The following is a 15,319-nucleotide window of genomic DNA, read 5'->3' on the forward strand; positions in this document are numbered from 1 at the left end:
ACCATGCCCAAGAACTCCTGCAGGGACTTCACAGTGCGGGGGCGTGGAAAACTGGCGACGACGTCCACTATGGCAGGAAGTGGGACAGCTCCTTGCGGGGAGACGCGGTGGCTGAGAAAGTCGATGGGCGACAGGCCAAACTGGCACTTGGCTGGGTTGACTATGAGACCATGTCACTGAGCCGCTCGAACAATGCTGGAGCTGCATCAGGTGCTCCTCTGCGGAAGTGCTGGCCACGAGAATGTCATCCAAGTAAACAAACAAGAACGGTATATCCAGTAGCACAGAGTCCATCAGCCGCTGGAACGACTGCGCTGCCCCCTTGAGACCGAAGGGAATCCGCAGGAACTCAAAGAGTCCAAATGGCGTGATGACCGCTGTCTTGGGCACGTCCCGAGGGTGGACCGGTACCTGGTGGTAGCCCCGCACCAAATCTACTTTGGAAAAGATGGTGGCCCCCGCCAGGTTGGCGGAGAAGTCCTGTATGTGCGGGACGGGGTACCGGTCAGGGGTTGTGGCGTTGTTCAGATGATGAAAATTGCCACAGGGACGCCAACCGCCGTCAGCCTTAGAAACCATATGCAGGGCGGAGGCCCACAGGCTGTCCGAGCGGCACACAATGCCGAGGCGTTCCATGGTGGCAAACTCCTCCCTGGCGATCGCGAGCTTAGCAGAGTTGAGGCGCCGAGCACGTGCGTAGACCGGGGGGCCGTCGGTGGCAATATGGTGCTCCACGCCATGCTTGGCCACCGCTGAGGAGAACCGTGGGTGTGGTGAGGTCAGGGAACTCTGCCAGCAGTCATTGATACGTGTCTCCAGCGGCGAGCATGTTTGACAGGCCGAGCGTCCCTTCACCTCCCAGTATGCACGGGTATGTAGTGAAAGAGACAGCCTCGATCAAGCGACAGTTCGTAACATCCACCAGCAGCCTGAAGGCGCACAGGAAGTCCGCGCCGAGTCGAGTCGAGTCCATCCCGTTTACTCACCACACAAGACAACAGTGATACAGCACAATCTCTCCTGGCAACCAGCTGACCAACCGCTAGGCTGCTGCCAACATGGCTCCACCCCCTAGGAAACTCTAAGCAGTGCTACGTCATCACTCTGAACGTCTGCCTTAAAGGAGCAGCAACCCCTGGTGAATCTACCCTCAACTGTGTATCACCACAATATATATATATATATATATATATATATATATATATATGTGTGTGTGTGTGTGTGTGTGTGTGTGTGTGTATATGTGTGTGTGTGTGTGTGTGGACGGTGTGTTCTTTGTTGAATCACATTAGCAGCTGGTAAGTGTGTGGCGCATGAAAATGGCTTGTCCTGCTATGTTGTAAAGTTTTTTCCCCTACATCTATCTATCTATCTATCTATCTATCTATCTATATATATATATATTTAAATAAACTTAGCAGCAAAAGTAAGGAAATGTGTGTTTGGTAGATGATGTCTTTGGTGTAACGATGTTTCTTGGCAGTACATCTTCTATCAGGCAGCTGATGGGCAGCACCTGGGGTACCAGAAGCTCAACACAAGAGTCAATAGCAGCAGCAACATAAGCTGTTTGGCATTGGCAGAGAAGATTTGGCACATTTTTCATGGGCGCAACCCACATACTCAGCTCTGCTGCTCTGCTCATCCCACATACGCATGTTCCTTACAAATGTGGCGCCATTTAAAAGAGAAATAAACAGGCTTTCCAACCGTATAAGATTTACTGTCAAGAAGCATTGTTACAACAAAGACATAATCTACCAAGCACACATTTCCTTACTTTTTGTAATAAGTATATATACACATATATCCATCCATCCATTGTCTTAACTGCTTATCCTGCTCTCAGGGTTGCGGGGATGCTGGAGCCTAGACCCGGTCCCCTCCCCTCTTCTTCAGTCTATAGCACCTGAACTCCTTCCCTATCTAACCCACTTCATCAACACCTCCCTCCAGGCAGGATGCTTTCCATCTGCCTTCAAGACTGCTAGTCACTCCCCTCTCAAGAAACCATCACTTAACCCCTCTGATGTCAAAAACTACAGACCAGTTTCCCTTCTACACTTTCTATCCAAAACGTGCTGTCTTTAACCAACTTTTTTTGTACCTCCACCAGAACAACCTCCTGGACCCCAACCAGTCTGGGTTCAGGGTGGGTCACTCGACAGAGGCGGCTCTCCTTGCAGTGACAGAATCGCTGCACTCTGCGAGAGCAAATTCTCTCTCCTCTGTCCTGATACTCCTGGACCTGTCAGCTGCGTTAGACATAGTGAACCACCAGTTCCTCCTCTCTACCCTCAAAGGGGCTGGTTGTCACAGGCTCTGCACTGTCAATGTTTGAAGCCTACCTGGCAGGTTGCTCCTACCAGCTGACATGGAGGGGATCTGTGTTGGAGCCTCACAGACTGACTACAGGCATTCCACAGGGTTCGCTTCTGGGTCCTCTCCTTTTCTCCCTGTACACAAAATCCCTGGGTTCTGTTATTCGCTCGCATGACTTCTCTTACCATGGTTATGCCGATGACACCCAGCTGATCTTGTCCTTTCCTCCCTCTGACACACAAGTAGAGACACGCATTGCTGTGTGCTTGACTGACATCTCGGAGTGGATGGCTACACACCACCTGAAGCTCAATCTGGACAAGACAGAGCTGATGTTCCTCCCGGAGAAAGGCTGCCCACAACGAGACCTGGCTACCACCATTGACAACACCGTGGTGATGCCAAATCAGACTGTGAGGAATCTGGGTGTGATCTTAGACGACCAACTGTCGTTTGCTGAAAACGTTGCATTGGTTGCTCGCTCCTGCAGATTTCTCCTCTGTAACATCAGGAGGATGCACCCATTCCTCACCGACGAGACGGCACAGGTGCTCATCCAGGCTCTGGTCATCTCCCGGCTGGACTACGGCAACTTCCTCCTTGCTGGCGCCCCGGCGTCGGCCATCAGACCTCTGGAGCTTGTTCAGAAAGCTGCAGCTCGTCAGGTGTTCAACCGCCCTAAGTTCTCCCACACAACTCCCCTTCTCATGTCCCTACACTGGCTCCCAGGAGCTGCTCGCATCCAGTTTAAGACTCTGGTGCTAGCCTACAGGGCAGTGAAAGGAACAGCTCCTTCCTATCTCCAGGCCATGGTCAAGCCCTACACCCCCGTTTGACCACTTGGCTCTGCCACCTCGGGACGCCTGGTTGCCCCGTCGCTCAGAGGCCCCTGCTGCCGATAGACCCGGTCACGGCTCTGTTCTGTCCTGGCCCCACAGTGGTGGAATGAACTCCCCACTGATGTCAGGACAGCAGAGTTGCTGCCCATCTTTCGGCACAGGTTGAAATCTCACCTCTTTAAGAACTACTACCCTGTTACTTGCTCTTAGCACTTATTGTATTCACTCATTAAAAAAACAAAAAAAATCTCTTTCTTGCACTTTTACTGTAGCACTGGTTTTGCTCTTATATGCTTGTGTTGATGCACTTATGACCTCCGATGACAAGTAGTTCTCCTGATCTCCTACGTTAAATGATGCACTTATTGTAAGTCGCTTTGGATAAAAGCGTCGGCTAAATGACTATAATGTAATGGACGGCGGGATGTCGGCTGCTAATCTCACCCCGTTGAGGCTGCCCAGGTCTTTCACCAGGTGCTCATCTGTGGCAGGACTGTAGTTGATGACGGCATGCTGCTTGTCCACACTGCGAGACTGGCAGAGAGACACAAGACAACATCCTTAACATTTGATATCAGTGTGCCATGTGTATCAGTAGGTACTAGCTTAGTCAAGTCAAACTTTATTTACACAGCACATTTCATACACAGGGCAACACAATGTGCTTTACGTGAAGTAATAATACAATTGGAAGAATCATAAAAATGAAAACGTAGAAAATAAATATGCATATCAGCAGGTAAAATATACAAAACACACACACACAAACTTACCCATAGGCTGTTTTAAAAAGTAAGGTGTTTAACCTGCTAATACATGTGTCCAGTGTGAGGGCCTCTCTCAGGTCCTCAGACTGGGTGTTCCATCTACTTGGAGCGTAAATACAAAATGCAGCCTCCCCTGCTCTAGGCTTAGCACGAGGGATGGTTAAAAGAGCACTGCCATCGGACCTGAGAGTTCTTGCTGGTTTGTAAGGAATCAGCATGTCTTCTATATAGCATGTAACCATCCTATTTTATAGGACCATGTAACCATCCGATTGTATAGCAGCATGTAACCATCCTATTGTATAGCAGCATGTAACCATCCTATTGTGTAGCAGCATGTAACCTTCCTATTGTATAGCAGCATGTAACCTTCCTATTGTATAGCAGCATGTAACCTTCCTATTGTATAGCAGCATGTAACCTTCCTATTGTATAGCAGCATGTAACCATCCTATTGTATAGCAGCATGTAACCTTCCTATTGTATAGCAGCATGTAACCTTCCTATTGTATAGGAGCAGTGGGCAGCTGCAGCACCTGGGGACCAACTCCAGTTCTTCTTTCCATTGTCTTGCTCAGGGGCACAGGCAGGAGTATGAACCCTAACATGCAGGTCTTGTTGATGCTGGGAGGAAACTGGAGAAAATTACACAGGGAGAACATGCAGGCTCCACAGAAGAAAGGACCTGGGATGTCCTGGCGTTCGGACCTGGGACCTTCTTGCTGTGAAGTAACAATGCTAACCACTGGGCCACCATGCTGTCCTTGTAGTAGTAGTAGTAGTAGTGGTAGTAGTATTAGCAATAGTAGTAGTAGTGGTTGAAGTATTATTATTATTATTAGTAGTAGTTGTAGTAATGGTGGTAGTGGTATTAGTAGTAGTGCTGGTAGTAGTAGTATTAGTAATATTAGTAGTAGTAGTAATAGTGATAGTACTGATTGTAGTATTATTAGTGGTAGTGGTAGTAGTAGTAGTAGTCCTGCTAACCACTGGGTCACCATACCGCCCATAGTAGTTGTATTATATGTGTTAATTATGTGTTACGTAGAATAAGTGCTAGTTTGGGTTTGTGTTTTCTTGTAGTTTTGGTATGTGTATTTGTCTTTGTGTTGTACTGCTGTGGGCTGGGGGAAACAGCATTTCAATTAATTTCATGTACACAAGTGCATGAAATGAAATGACAAAGTGTTCTTGAATCCTGATTAGTAGTGGTGGTGGTAGTAGTTTTAGTAGTAGTAGTTGTTTTCATTGTAGTAGTAGTAGTAGTAGTAGTGAATGTAGTATTATTAGTGGTAGTATTAGTAGTAGTGGTAGTAGTAATAGCAGTGCTAATAGCGGTACTGGTAGTAGTAGTAGTAGTAGTAGTAGCATTAGTGGTAACACTAGTAGTAGTGATAGTAGCAATAGTAGTAGTAGTAGCGGTGGTGGTAGTAGCGGTAGTAGTAGTAGTACTAATAGTGGTAATAGTAGTAGTAGTAGCACTAGAAATAGTGGTACTACTAGTAATATTAGTGGTAGTACTACTTGTAGTGGTAGTAGCAATAGTAGTAGTAGCAGTAGTAGCACTGGTGGTAGCACTAGTAATAGTGGTAGTAGTAGTAGCACTAGTAGTAGTGGTAGTACCAGTAGTAGTAGTGGTACTAGTAGTAGTAGTAGTACTAATAGCAGCAGCAGTAGTAGTAGTAGTATTTTTCCCATCGTTTTTAGAAGCAGCTAGAATGGGAGAGGAGGACTGGTCCTGTCTGATGAGCTAAAGATGCTTATTGGACTGCAGGTGTTCTGAGAAGATGTTCTGTTAGTGAGAGTGGACTGCAGGTGTTCTGAGAAGATGTTCTGGTAGTGAGCATGGACTGCAAGTGTTCTGAGAAGATGTTCTGGTAGTGAGAGTGAACTGCGGGTGTTCTGAGAAGATGTTCTGGTAGTGAGCGTGGACTACAGGTGTTCTGAGAAGATGTTCTGGTAGTGAGCGTGGACTGTTGGTGTTCTGAGAAGATGTTCTGATAGTGAGAGTGGACTGTGGGTGTTCTGAGAAGATGTTCTGGTAGTGAGAGTGGACTGTGGGTGTTCTGAGAAGATGTTCTGGTAGTGAGCGTGGACTGTGGGTGTTCTGAGAAGATGTTCTGGTAGTGAGCGTGGACTGTGGGTGTTCTGAGAAGATGTTCTGGTAGTGAGCGTGGACTGTGGGTGTTCTAAGAAGATGTTCTGATAGTGAGATTGGACCGTGGGTGTTCTGAGAAGATGTTCTGGTAGTGAGAGTGGACTGTGGGTGTTCTGAGAAGATGTTCTGGTAGTGAGAGTGGACTGCAGGTGTTCTGAGAAGATGTTCTGGTAGTGAGATTGGACTGTGGGTGTTCTGAGAAGATGTTCTGGTAGTGAGAGGGACTGCAGGTGTTCTGAGAAGATGTTCTGGTAGTGAGAGTGGACTGCAGGTGTTCTGAGAAGATGTTCTGGTAGTGAGAGTGGACTGCGGGTGTTCTGAGAAGATGTTCTGGTAGTGAGAGTGGACTGTGGGTGTTCTGAGAAGATGTTCTGGTAGTGAGAGTGGACTGTGGGTGTTCTGAGAAGATGTTCTGGTAGTGAGAGTGGACTGCAGGTGTTCTGAGAAGTAGCTCTGGTAGGGAGAGTGGATGCCAGGTGTTCTGAGAAGATGTTCTGGTAGTGAGAGTGGACTGCAGGTGTTCTGAGAAGATGTTCTGGTAGTGAGAGTGGACTGCAGGTGTTCTGAGAAGATGTTCTGGTAGTGAGAGTGGACTGTGGGTGTTCTGAGAAGATGTTCTGGTAGTGAGATTGGACTGCAGGTGTTCTGAGAAGATGTTCTGGTAGTGAGAGTGGACTGCAGGTGTTCTGAGAAGATGTTCTGGTAGTGAGAGTGGACTGCAGGTGTTCTGAGAAGTAGCTCTGGTAGGGAGAGTGGATGCCAGGTGTTCTGAGAAGATGTTCTGGTAGTGAGAGTGGACTGCAGGTGTTCTGAGAAGATGTTCTGGTAGTGAGAGTGGACTGCAGGTGTTCTGAGAAGTAGCTCTGGTAGTGAGAGTGGATGCCAGGTGTTCTGAGAAGTAGCTCTGGTAGGGAGAGTGGATGCCAGGTGTTCTGAGAAGATGTTCTGGTAGTGAGAGTGGACTGCAGGTGTTCTGAGAAGATGTTCTGGTAGTGAGAGTGGACTGCGGGTGTTCTAAGAAGATGTTCTGGTAGTGAGAGTGGACTGTGGGTGTTCTGAGAAGATGTTCTGGTAGTGAGAGTGGACTGCAGGTGTTCTGAGAAGATGTTCTGGTAGTGAGAGTGGACTGCAGGTGTTCTGAGAAGATGTTCTGGTAGTGAGAGTGGACTGCAGGTGTGATGTCTCACCTGTAACATGAGCTCACAGTCCTCCCGGCCCACGAAAATCATCTCTCTGGGCAGACGGTGGCGAGTCCCAGAGCTGCTCACCAGGAACCAGGAGGTCACACTCATCTTCACAGGGCTGGTGGGAAACCCCAGAGCATCCTGGGAAATGAAGGAGAGAGCGGTGACACTGAGGTACATGCTGGGCCCACAACTCAATACTGTGTGTATACTGCTACAGTAGTTTTACACTGTTCTGTAATGTGTTGTCAATTTATGTTCTGTCTAATATTTTACCTGCAAGGAAGTGACAACGAGAGACAGGATGAAGATGATGATGATGATGATGATGATGAACCATTTCAGACAGACAGACAGACAGACAGACAGATAAACAGACAGACAGGTTCTGCTTTATCTGGACCAGCAGACAGACTAGAGGAAACCCCCCCCCCTCCATTATAACAGCCAGAACACATCCTGAGGGATATTCAGATAAACACGAGTTGTTCATTGTTTTGCCTTCACTTAACATCCAGTATGTGCACAGAAACTGTCTGTCCCTCTGTCTCTCAGTGTTGTTCTGTCTGTGGAGCTCCCTGAAGCTCCATCTTACTGTTCAGTTTTAAGCCACTTTACCTGTCATTGTATTCTTACAATAAATGTGTCTTCTGCATGTAAACATCCTATTGTATAGGGGCATGTAAACATCCTATTGTATAGCAGCATGTAACCATCCTATTGTATAGGGGCATGTAACCATCCTATTGTATAGGGGCATGTAACCATCCTATTGTATAGCAGCATGTAACCATCCTATTGTATAGGGGCATGTAAACGTCCTATTGTATAGCAGCATGTAACCATCCTATTGTATAGCAGCATGTAACCATCCTATTGTATAGGGGCATGTAAACGTCCTATTGTATAGCAGCATGTAACCATCCTATTGTATAGCAGCATGCAACCATCCTATTGTATAGGGGCATGTAAACGTCCTATTGTATAGCAGCATGTAACCATCCTATTGCATAGGACAGGGTGGCTAACCATGTGCCATGGAGAGCCATGTGTATTAGCAACCCTTCAACCAAACAGGAAGAATGTATCAGTGAAATTACCTGGTGTGGAGTCGGGATGGAATGAAAACCTGCATACACATGGCTCTCCATGGCACAGCATGTAACCATCCTATTGTATAGCAGCATGTAACCATCCTATTGTATAGCATCATGTAACCATCCTGTTGTATAGCAGCATGTAACCATCCTATTGTATAACAGCATGTAACCATCCTGTTGTATAGCAGCATGTAACCATCCTGTTGTATAGGGGCATGTAAATATCCTACTGTATAGCATCATGTAACCATCCTATTGTATAGCAGCATGTAACCATCCTATTGTATAGCATCATGTAACCATCCTGTTGTATAGGGGCATGTAAATATCCTACTGTATAGCAGCATGTAACCATCCTATTGTATAGCAGCATGTAACCATCCTATTGTACAGGAGCATGTAACCATCCTATTGTATAGGAGCATGTAACCATCCTATTGTATAGGAGCATGTAACCATCTTATTGTATAGCAGCATGTAACCATCCTATTGTATAACAGCATGTAACCATCCTGTTGTATAACAGCATGTAACCATCCTATTGTATAGCAGCATGTAACCATCCTATTGTATAGCAGCATGTAACCATCCTATTGTATAACAGCATGTAACCATCCTATTGTATAGCAGCATGTAACCATCCTGTTGTATAACAGCATGTAACCATCCTATTGTACAGGAGCATGTAACCATCCTATTGTATAGGAGCATGTAACCATCCTATTGTATAGGAGCATGTAACCATCCTATTGTATAGCAGCATGTAACCATCCTGTTGTATAACAGCATGTAACCATCCTATTGTACAGGAGCATGTAACCATCCTATTGTATAGGAGCATGTAACCATCCTATTGTACAGGAGCATGTAACCATCTTATTGTATAGCAGCATGTAACCATCCTATTGTATAGCAGCATGTAACCATCCTATTGTATAACAGCATGTAACCATCCTGTTGTATAACAGCATGTAACCATCCTATTGTATAGCAGCATGTAACCATCCTATTGTATAGCAGCATGTAACCATCCTATTGTATAGCAGCATGTAACCATCCTATTGTATAGCAGCATGTAACCATCCTATTGTATAACAGCATGTAACCATCCTGTTGTATAGCAGCATGTAACCATCCTGTTGTATAGCAGCATGTAACCATCCTGTTGTATAGCAGCATGTAACCATCCTATTGTATAGGAGCAGTGGGCAGCTGCAGCACCCGGGGAGTAACTCCAGTTCTTCTTTCCATTGCCTTGCTCAGGGGCACAGGCAGGAGTATGAACCTAACATCTTACTATTCCAAAAGGAAAAGCTTAAACACAGTAGAGTGTTACTGGTTTTAACTGGGCTGATGTTGGGAGGGTTGTGGGCTCAGGTTTCAGATACAGAGAGTTTGCTGCTGTGCCTCTGGGCAACACACTTCATGTCCCTATATGTCTGTGCAGCATCCAGTCATGTTCCCTTCATATAAACGAATCAAAACTGTTAAACTCAACTTTCTGACAGCTCCAAGTGTTGACAGAAGAATTCCAGTATAAGTGTTTAGCCACCGCGAGCATCGTCCAGCTAATCCAAATGTCCCACCTGCCGTCTGTACGTTTGATTCTGTTTACATAGACCTGCCAGATACTCGTGACAGGGAAGTATGGGTAATAAAGCAGAACTGTACAGGAGATCCAGGTGGAAATGATCTGAATAAAATCTGTCCTGGAACTCATGACCCCACTGACCAGTCTCTGGAACTGGGACACTGTGATTGTACTGGCCAGCTGCCCATAAGCACCAGTACTGTGAAGTGGTTCTGCTCTGAGTGACAGGTCTCAGTGTTAAAACCAGCATGACAAGCTGCACATCTGGGTGTTTTGGTGTCTAGGTGAGAAAAAGATGTGCAGGGAACCCTGAAGAAGTATGTTCTAATCCCTTTTAAACCTCTTCTTTATGGACCGACACCCGTTTAATCAGCGGGAACTCACCATCCAACCTGATAGCAAGCTAGTGAACAAAAGAAATGATGTAATCAGGTTTAAAGGAGAGCGTAGTGGTTTAAAATAACACGTGAGTTCATCATAGCCTGACTGATTCAGACTATGATGAACTGCATGAGTCCCATTCATGAATTCAGTTTATAGAAAACTAGATTTAATCAGACTACTCGAGATACTTTGATTACGTTTCACTTATCCTGTTTGTTCACCTCGTCAACATTCCCAGAAAACAGCATCACTATGTCCAGCCTGCACAGCTAACCACACATAGTAATATATACATAAATACGTATACATGTGTCCAGCCTGCACAGCTAACCACGCATAGTAATATATACATATATACGTATGTGTCCAGCCTGCACAGCTAACCACGCATAGTAATATATATATATATATATATATATACATACACACACACACATGCGTATACATGTGTCCAGCCTGCACAGCTAACCGTGCATAGTAATATATACATATATACGTCCAGCCTGCACAGCTAACCACGCATAGTAATATATACATATATATACGTATACATGTGTCCAGCCTGCACAGCTAACCACGCATAGTAATATATACATATATACGTATGTGTCCAGCCTGCACAGCTAACCACGCATAGTAATATATACATATATGTGTCCAGCCTGCACAGCTAACCACGCATAGTAATATATACATATATGTGTCCAGCCTGCACAGCTAACCATGCATAGTAATATATACATATATACGTATGTGTCCAGCCTGCACAGCTAACCACGCATAGTAATATATACATATATACGTATATGTGTCCAGTCTGCACAGCTAACCACGCATAGTAATATATACATATATACGTATATATGTGTCCAGCCTGCACAGCTAACCACGCATAGTAATATATACATATATACGTATGTGTCCAGCCTGCACAGCTAACCACGCATAGTAATATATACATATATACGTATATGTGTCCAGCCTGCACAGCTAACCACGCATAGTAATATATACATATATACGTATATGTGTCCAGCCTGCACAGCTAACCACGCATAGTAATATATACATATATACGTATATATACACTCACCGGCCACTTTATTAGACACACCTGTCCAACTGCTCGTTAACGCAAATTTCTAATCAGCCAATCACATGGCAGCAACTCAATGCATTTAGGCATGTAGACATGGTCAAGACGATCTGCTGCAGTTCAAACCGAGCATCAGAATGGGGAAGAAAGGTGATTTAAGTGACTTTGAACGTGGCATGGTTGTTGGTGCCAGACGGGCTGGTCTGAGTATTTCAGAAACTGCTGATCTACTGGGATTTTCACGCACAACCATCTCCAGGGTTTACAGAGAATGGTCCGAAAAAGAGAAAATATCCAGTGAGCGGCAGTTCTGTGGGAGAAAATGCCTTGTTGATGCCAGAGGTCAGAGGAGAATGCCCAGACTGGTTCGAGCTGATAGAAAGGCAACAGTAACTCAAATAACCACTCATTACAACCGAGGTATGCAGAAGAGCATCTCTGAACGCACAACACGTCGAACCTTGAGGCAGATGGGCTACAGCAGCAGAAGACCACACCGGGTGCCACTCCTGTCAGCTAAGAACAGGAAACTGAGGCTACAATTCGCACAGGCTCACCAAAATTGGACAATAGAAGATTGGAAAAACGTTGCCTGGTCTGATGAGTCGATTTCTGCTGCGACATTCGGATGGTAGGGTCAGAATTTGGCGTCAACAACATGAAAGCATGGATCCATCCTGCCTTGTATCAAGGGTTCAGGCTGGTGGTGGTGGTGTAATGGTGTGGGGGATATTTTCTTGGCACACTTTGGGCCCCTTAGTACCAATTGAGCATCGTGTCAACGCCACAGCCTACCTGAGTATTGTTGCTGACCATGTCCATCCCTTTATGACCACAGTGTTCCCATCTTCTGATGGCTACTTCCAGCAGGATAACGCGCCATGTCATAAAGCTCGAATCATCTCAGACTGGTTTCTTGAACATGACAATGAGTTCACTGTACTCAAATGGCCTCCACAGTCACCAGATCTCAATCCAATAGAGCACCTTTGGGATGTGGTGGACCGGGAGATTCGCATCATGGATGTGCAGCCGACAAATCTGCAGCAACTGCTTGATGCTATCATGTCAATATGGACCAAACTCTCTGAGGAATGTTTCCAGTACCTTGTTGAATCTATGCCACGAAGGATTAAGGCAGTTCTGAAGGCAAAAGGGGGTCCAACCCGGTACTAGCAAGGTGTACCTAATAAAGTGGCCAGTGAGTGTATATATGTGTCCAGCCTGCACAGCTAACCACGCACAGTAATAGATACATATATATGTATATATGTGTCCAGCCTGCACAGCTAGCCACACATAGTTATATATATTTATATATGTATATAGTTATATATATATAGTTATTTATATATAGTTATTTATATATATATATAGTTATAGTTATATATAGTTATATATATATCCAGTCTTTAGAGCTAACCACGCATAGTGATATATACATATACATGTATATATTACATATATACATGTGTATGTATATCATTTTATTGACAGTTGATGATTGCTTATGACATGAAACAGGCTTGTACTGTCTCACAAAGAATTTACTTGACTGGATTATACATGTATATATGTGTCCAGTCTGCACAGCTAACCACGCATAGTAATATATACACATATACATGTATATATGTGTGTCTATATTTGTGCATACATACATATATACATGCATATGTGTATACATATACATAAATATGTATATATATGTGTATACATATATAGACACACATATACATATATGTGTATGTATATATTGTATACACACACGTATGCGTACACATATATGTATATAAAATATACATACTATATACATATATACATATAGCATATATGTGCATATGTATACATATATACTATGTATACACACATCGCATATTGTATGTATATATACATATATATACGTATATACGTATATATATATGTATATATACACACACACACACACACACATACATATGTGTGTGTGTATGTGCGTAAGCTGTTTTTTTCTTTGCCCTTGAAGCAGGTCAACATTTTCTCTAGAAACCTGTGCAGATCATCATCATCATCATCATCCAACAGAATGGAATCTGACCAGGTGAAGATCAGATTTAGCTTTACGGCTAACAACGTCATCTCATTTACCGTACCCTCATTTATTTACCGTCCCCTCATTCTAAATGTGCAGAAACACGAATGAAAATATCACAGAAGGAGCCCACCGCGTTACACGTGATGGTCTGGTGGGCCTCCAGTTAAATCCAATGAGACGCGAAAGGCGTGTTCGGTCTATCACACGGAGAACAGGCCCACTTCTCCCTCTCTCTCTCTCTGTCTCTCTCTCTGTCTGTCTGTCTCTCTCTCTGTGTCTCTGTCTGTCTCTCTCTCCCTCTCTCTGTCTGTCTGTCCCTGTCTCTCAGAGACACGCGCACCCTGCCGCCAAGGTGAACGTGCCAGAACACGGTCGGTCCACGCCCAGCGTCCTCCAGCCTCACCTACAGTCCAGATGCGCCGCCGCGCTGCGACAGAAGATCCTTCTGGAGGATCCCGGGTCCGGTCGAGGCTCGGCAGGTTTCCTCCTTTCGCTGGAACGGAACCAGGACACACGGTGCCGGTCGGCCGCTGCTGCTGGGCGCCCGGGGCGGAACCAGGATCCACCTGCCGCCCACTGGCTGCGAACGGGTTTTGATGAAACCGGAACAGCAGCACGTGTATTTCAGTCGTTATTTCGGATGTTATCGCTGAGACGACCTCCGTTATTCCAGAAGATCTCGTCCGTTATTCCAGAAGATCTCGTCCGTTATTCCAGAAGATCTCGTGCACACGCGGAGACGGGGAGAGCTGTGGGTGAGGCGGCGCGTCTGCGCGTCACCTGCCCCGCGTGCCCGTCTTCAATGACGTCATCCCGCTTTTCCCACCACAGCAGCGGAGATTCTCTTTGGCCAGTGAACGTTTTATTAAGACGTTATTTTGATGACTATCAGACCACGTTATATCAAACACGATATCAAACAATCATCCGCGAACATTCAAACACGTTACCGTCTGCTGATGTGAAGACAAGCCGCGTGTTTTGGATTAGTGACACGCATCAGAGTAACAGCTGTCTCCTTCATAAGAACCAGACTGATCAGGACCAGACTCATCAGAACCAGCCTCATCAGGACCAGACTCATCAGAACGACACTGATCAGAACCAGACTGATCAGGACCAGACTGATCAGAACCAGACTTAGGCGTTCTCAGGCCCATGGAGCTGCCTCTGCCCATACAGTCATTATCTCTGCATAATACAATGAATGGTAATGAGGGTGGTTAGCACTAGCCTTTTAATCAACCCCCCCCACAGACACACACACACACACACACACACACACCCCTCGCCCCAGCTCTGTAAATATGGAAGTTTTTATTGGACTTTAATAGTTGTAACCAACAGAAGGCAATCCACAAATGTGTACCATGATCTACAAATATCCCACTATCCACAAACATGTAGTTTTTTATGTGTTGTGTAAAGACACGTCCCCAAAATACAGAATGATTTGCAAATATGCAAAGCAATCTATAAACACGTTTTTTTTAAATGTCACATAACTATGTTATAGGTTTTACAAATGTAAATATTTTAACAACAACAAATACATGTGTAGGGCAGTAGCCTGGGTGGGCCACTGGAGGTCGATATTGTGCTGTCTATTGCCCTGAGAGTTCAGCAGTTGTCGCTGTTTGTCCCTTACAGGACACTGTATACTGATAAGTGTTCCGTGTGGGACGCCATCTTTCCTTAAATTGGTTGACTACCTCGTAAGGTAAGCATGGTGGCCCACAGCATCCCTAAAACATTGTAACGATCACGGATGACTAGACTCACTAGCCCTTGGCTAATGGGTCAG

The 15,319-nt window shown here is 45.2% G+C and overlaps 1 protein-coding gene across 1 annotated transcript in view; it reads right to left on the minus strand.

The window, feature by feature from the left end:
- Window positions 1-7,378, minus strand: part of cep170bb (centrosomal protein 170Bb) — a 66,119-nt gene extending 58,741 nt beyond the window's left edge. The window contains exons 1-2 of the mRNA XM_056294248.1: window positions 7,274-7,378; window positions 3,606-3,695 (exon numbers count right to left, since the gene is read on the minus strand). Coding sequence (XP_056150223.1) covers window positions 3,606-3,695; window positions 7,274-7,378 — 195 coding nt within the window. The remainder of the gene's footprint in view (window positions 1-3,605; window positions 3,696-7,273) is intronic.
- Window positions 7,379-15,319: the final 7,941 nt, after the last annotated feature.

This window comes from Lampris incognitus, chromosome 15, assembly GCF_029633865.1.
Source record: "Lampris incognitus isolate fLamInc1 chromosome 15, fLamInc1.hap2, whole genome shotgun sequence".
NCBI lineage: Eukaryota > Metazoa > Chordata > Actinopteri > Lampriformes > Lampridae > Lampris > Lampris incognitus.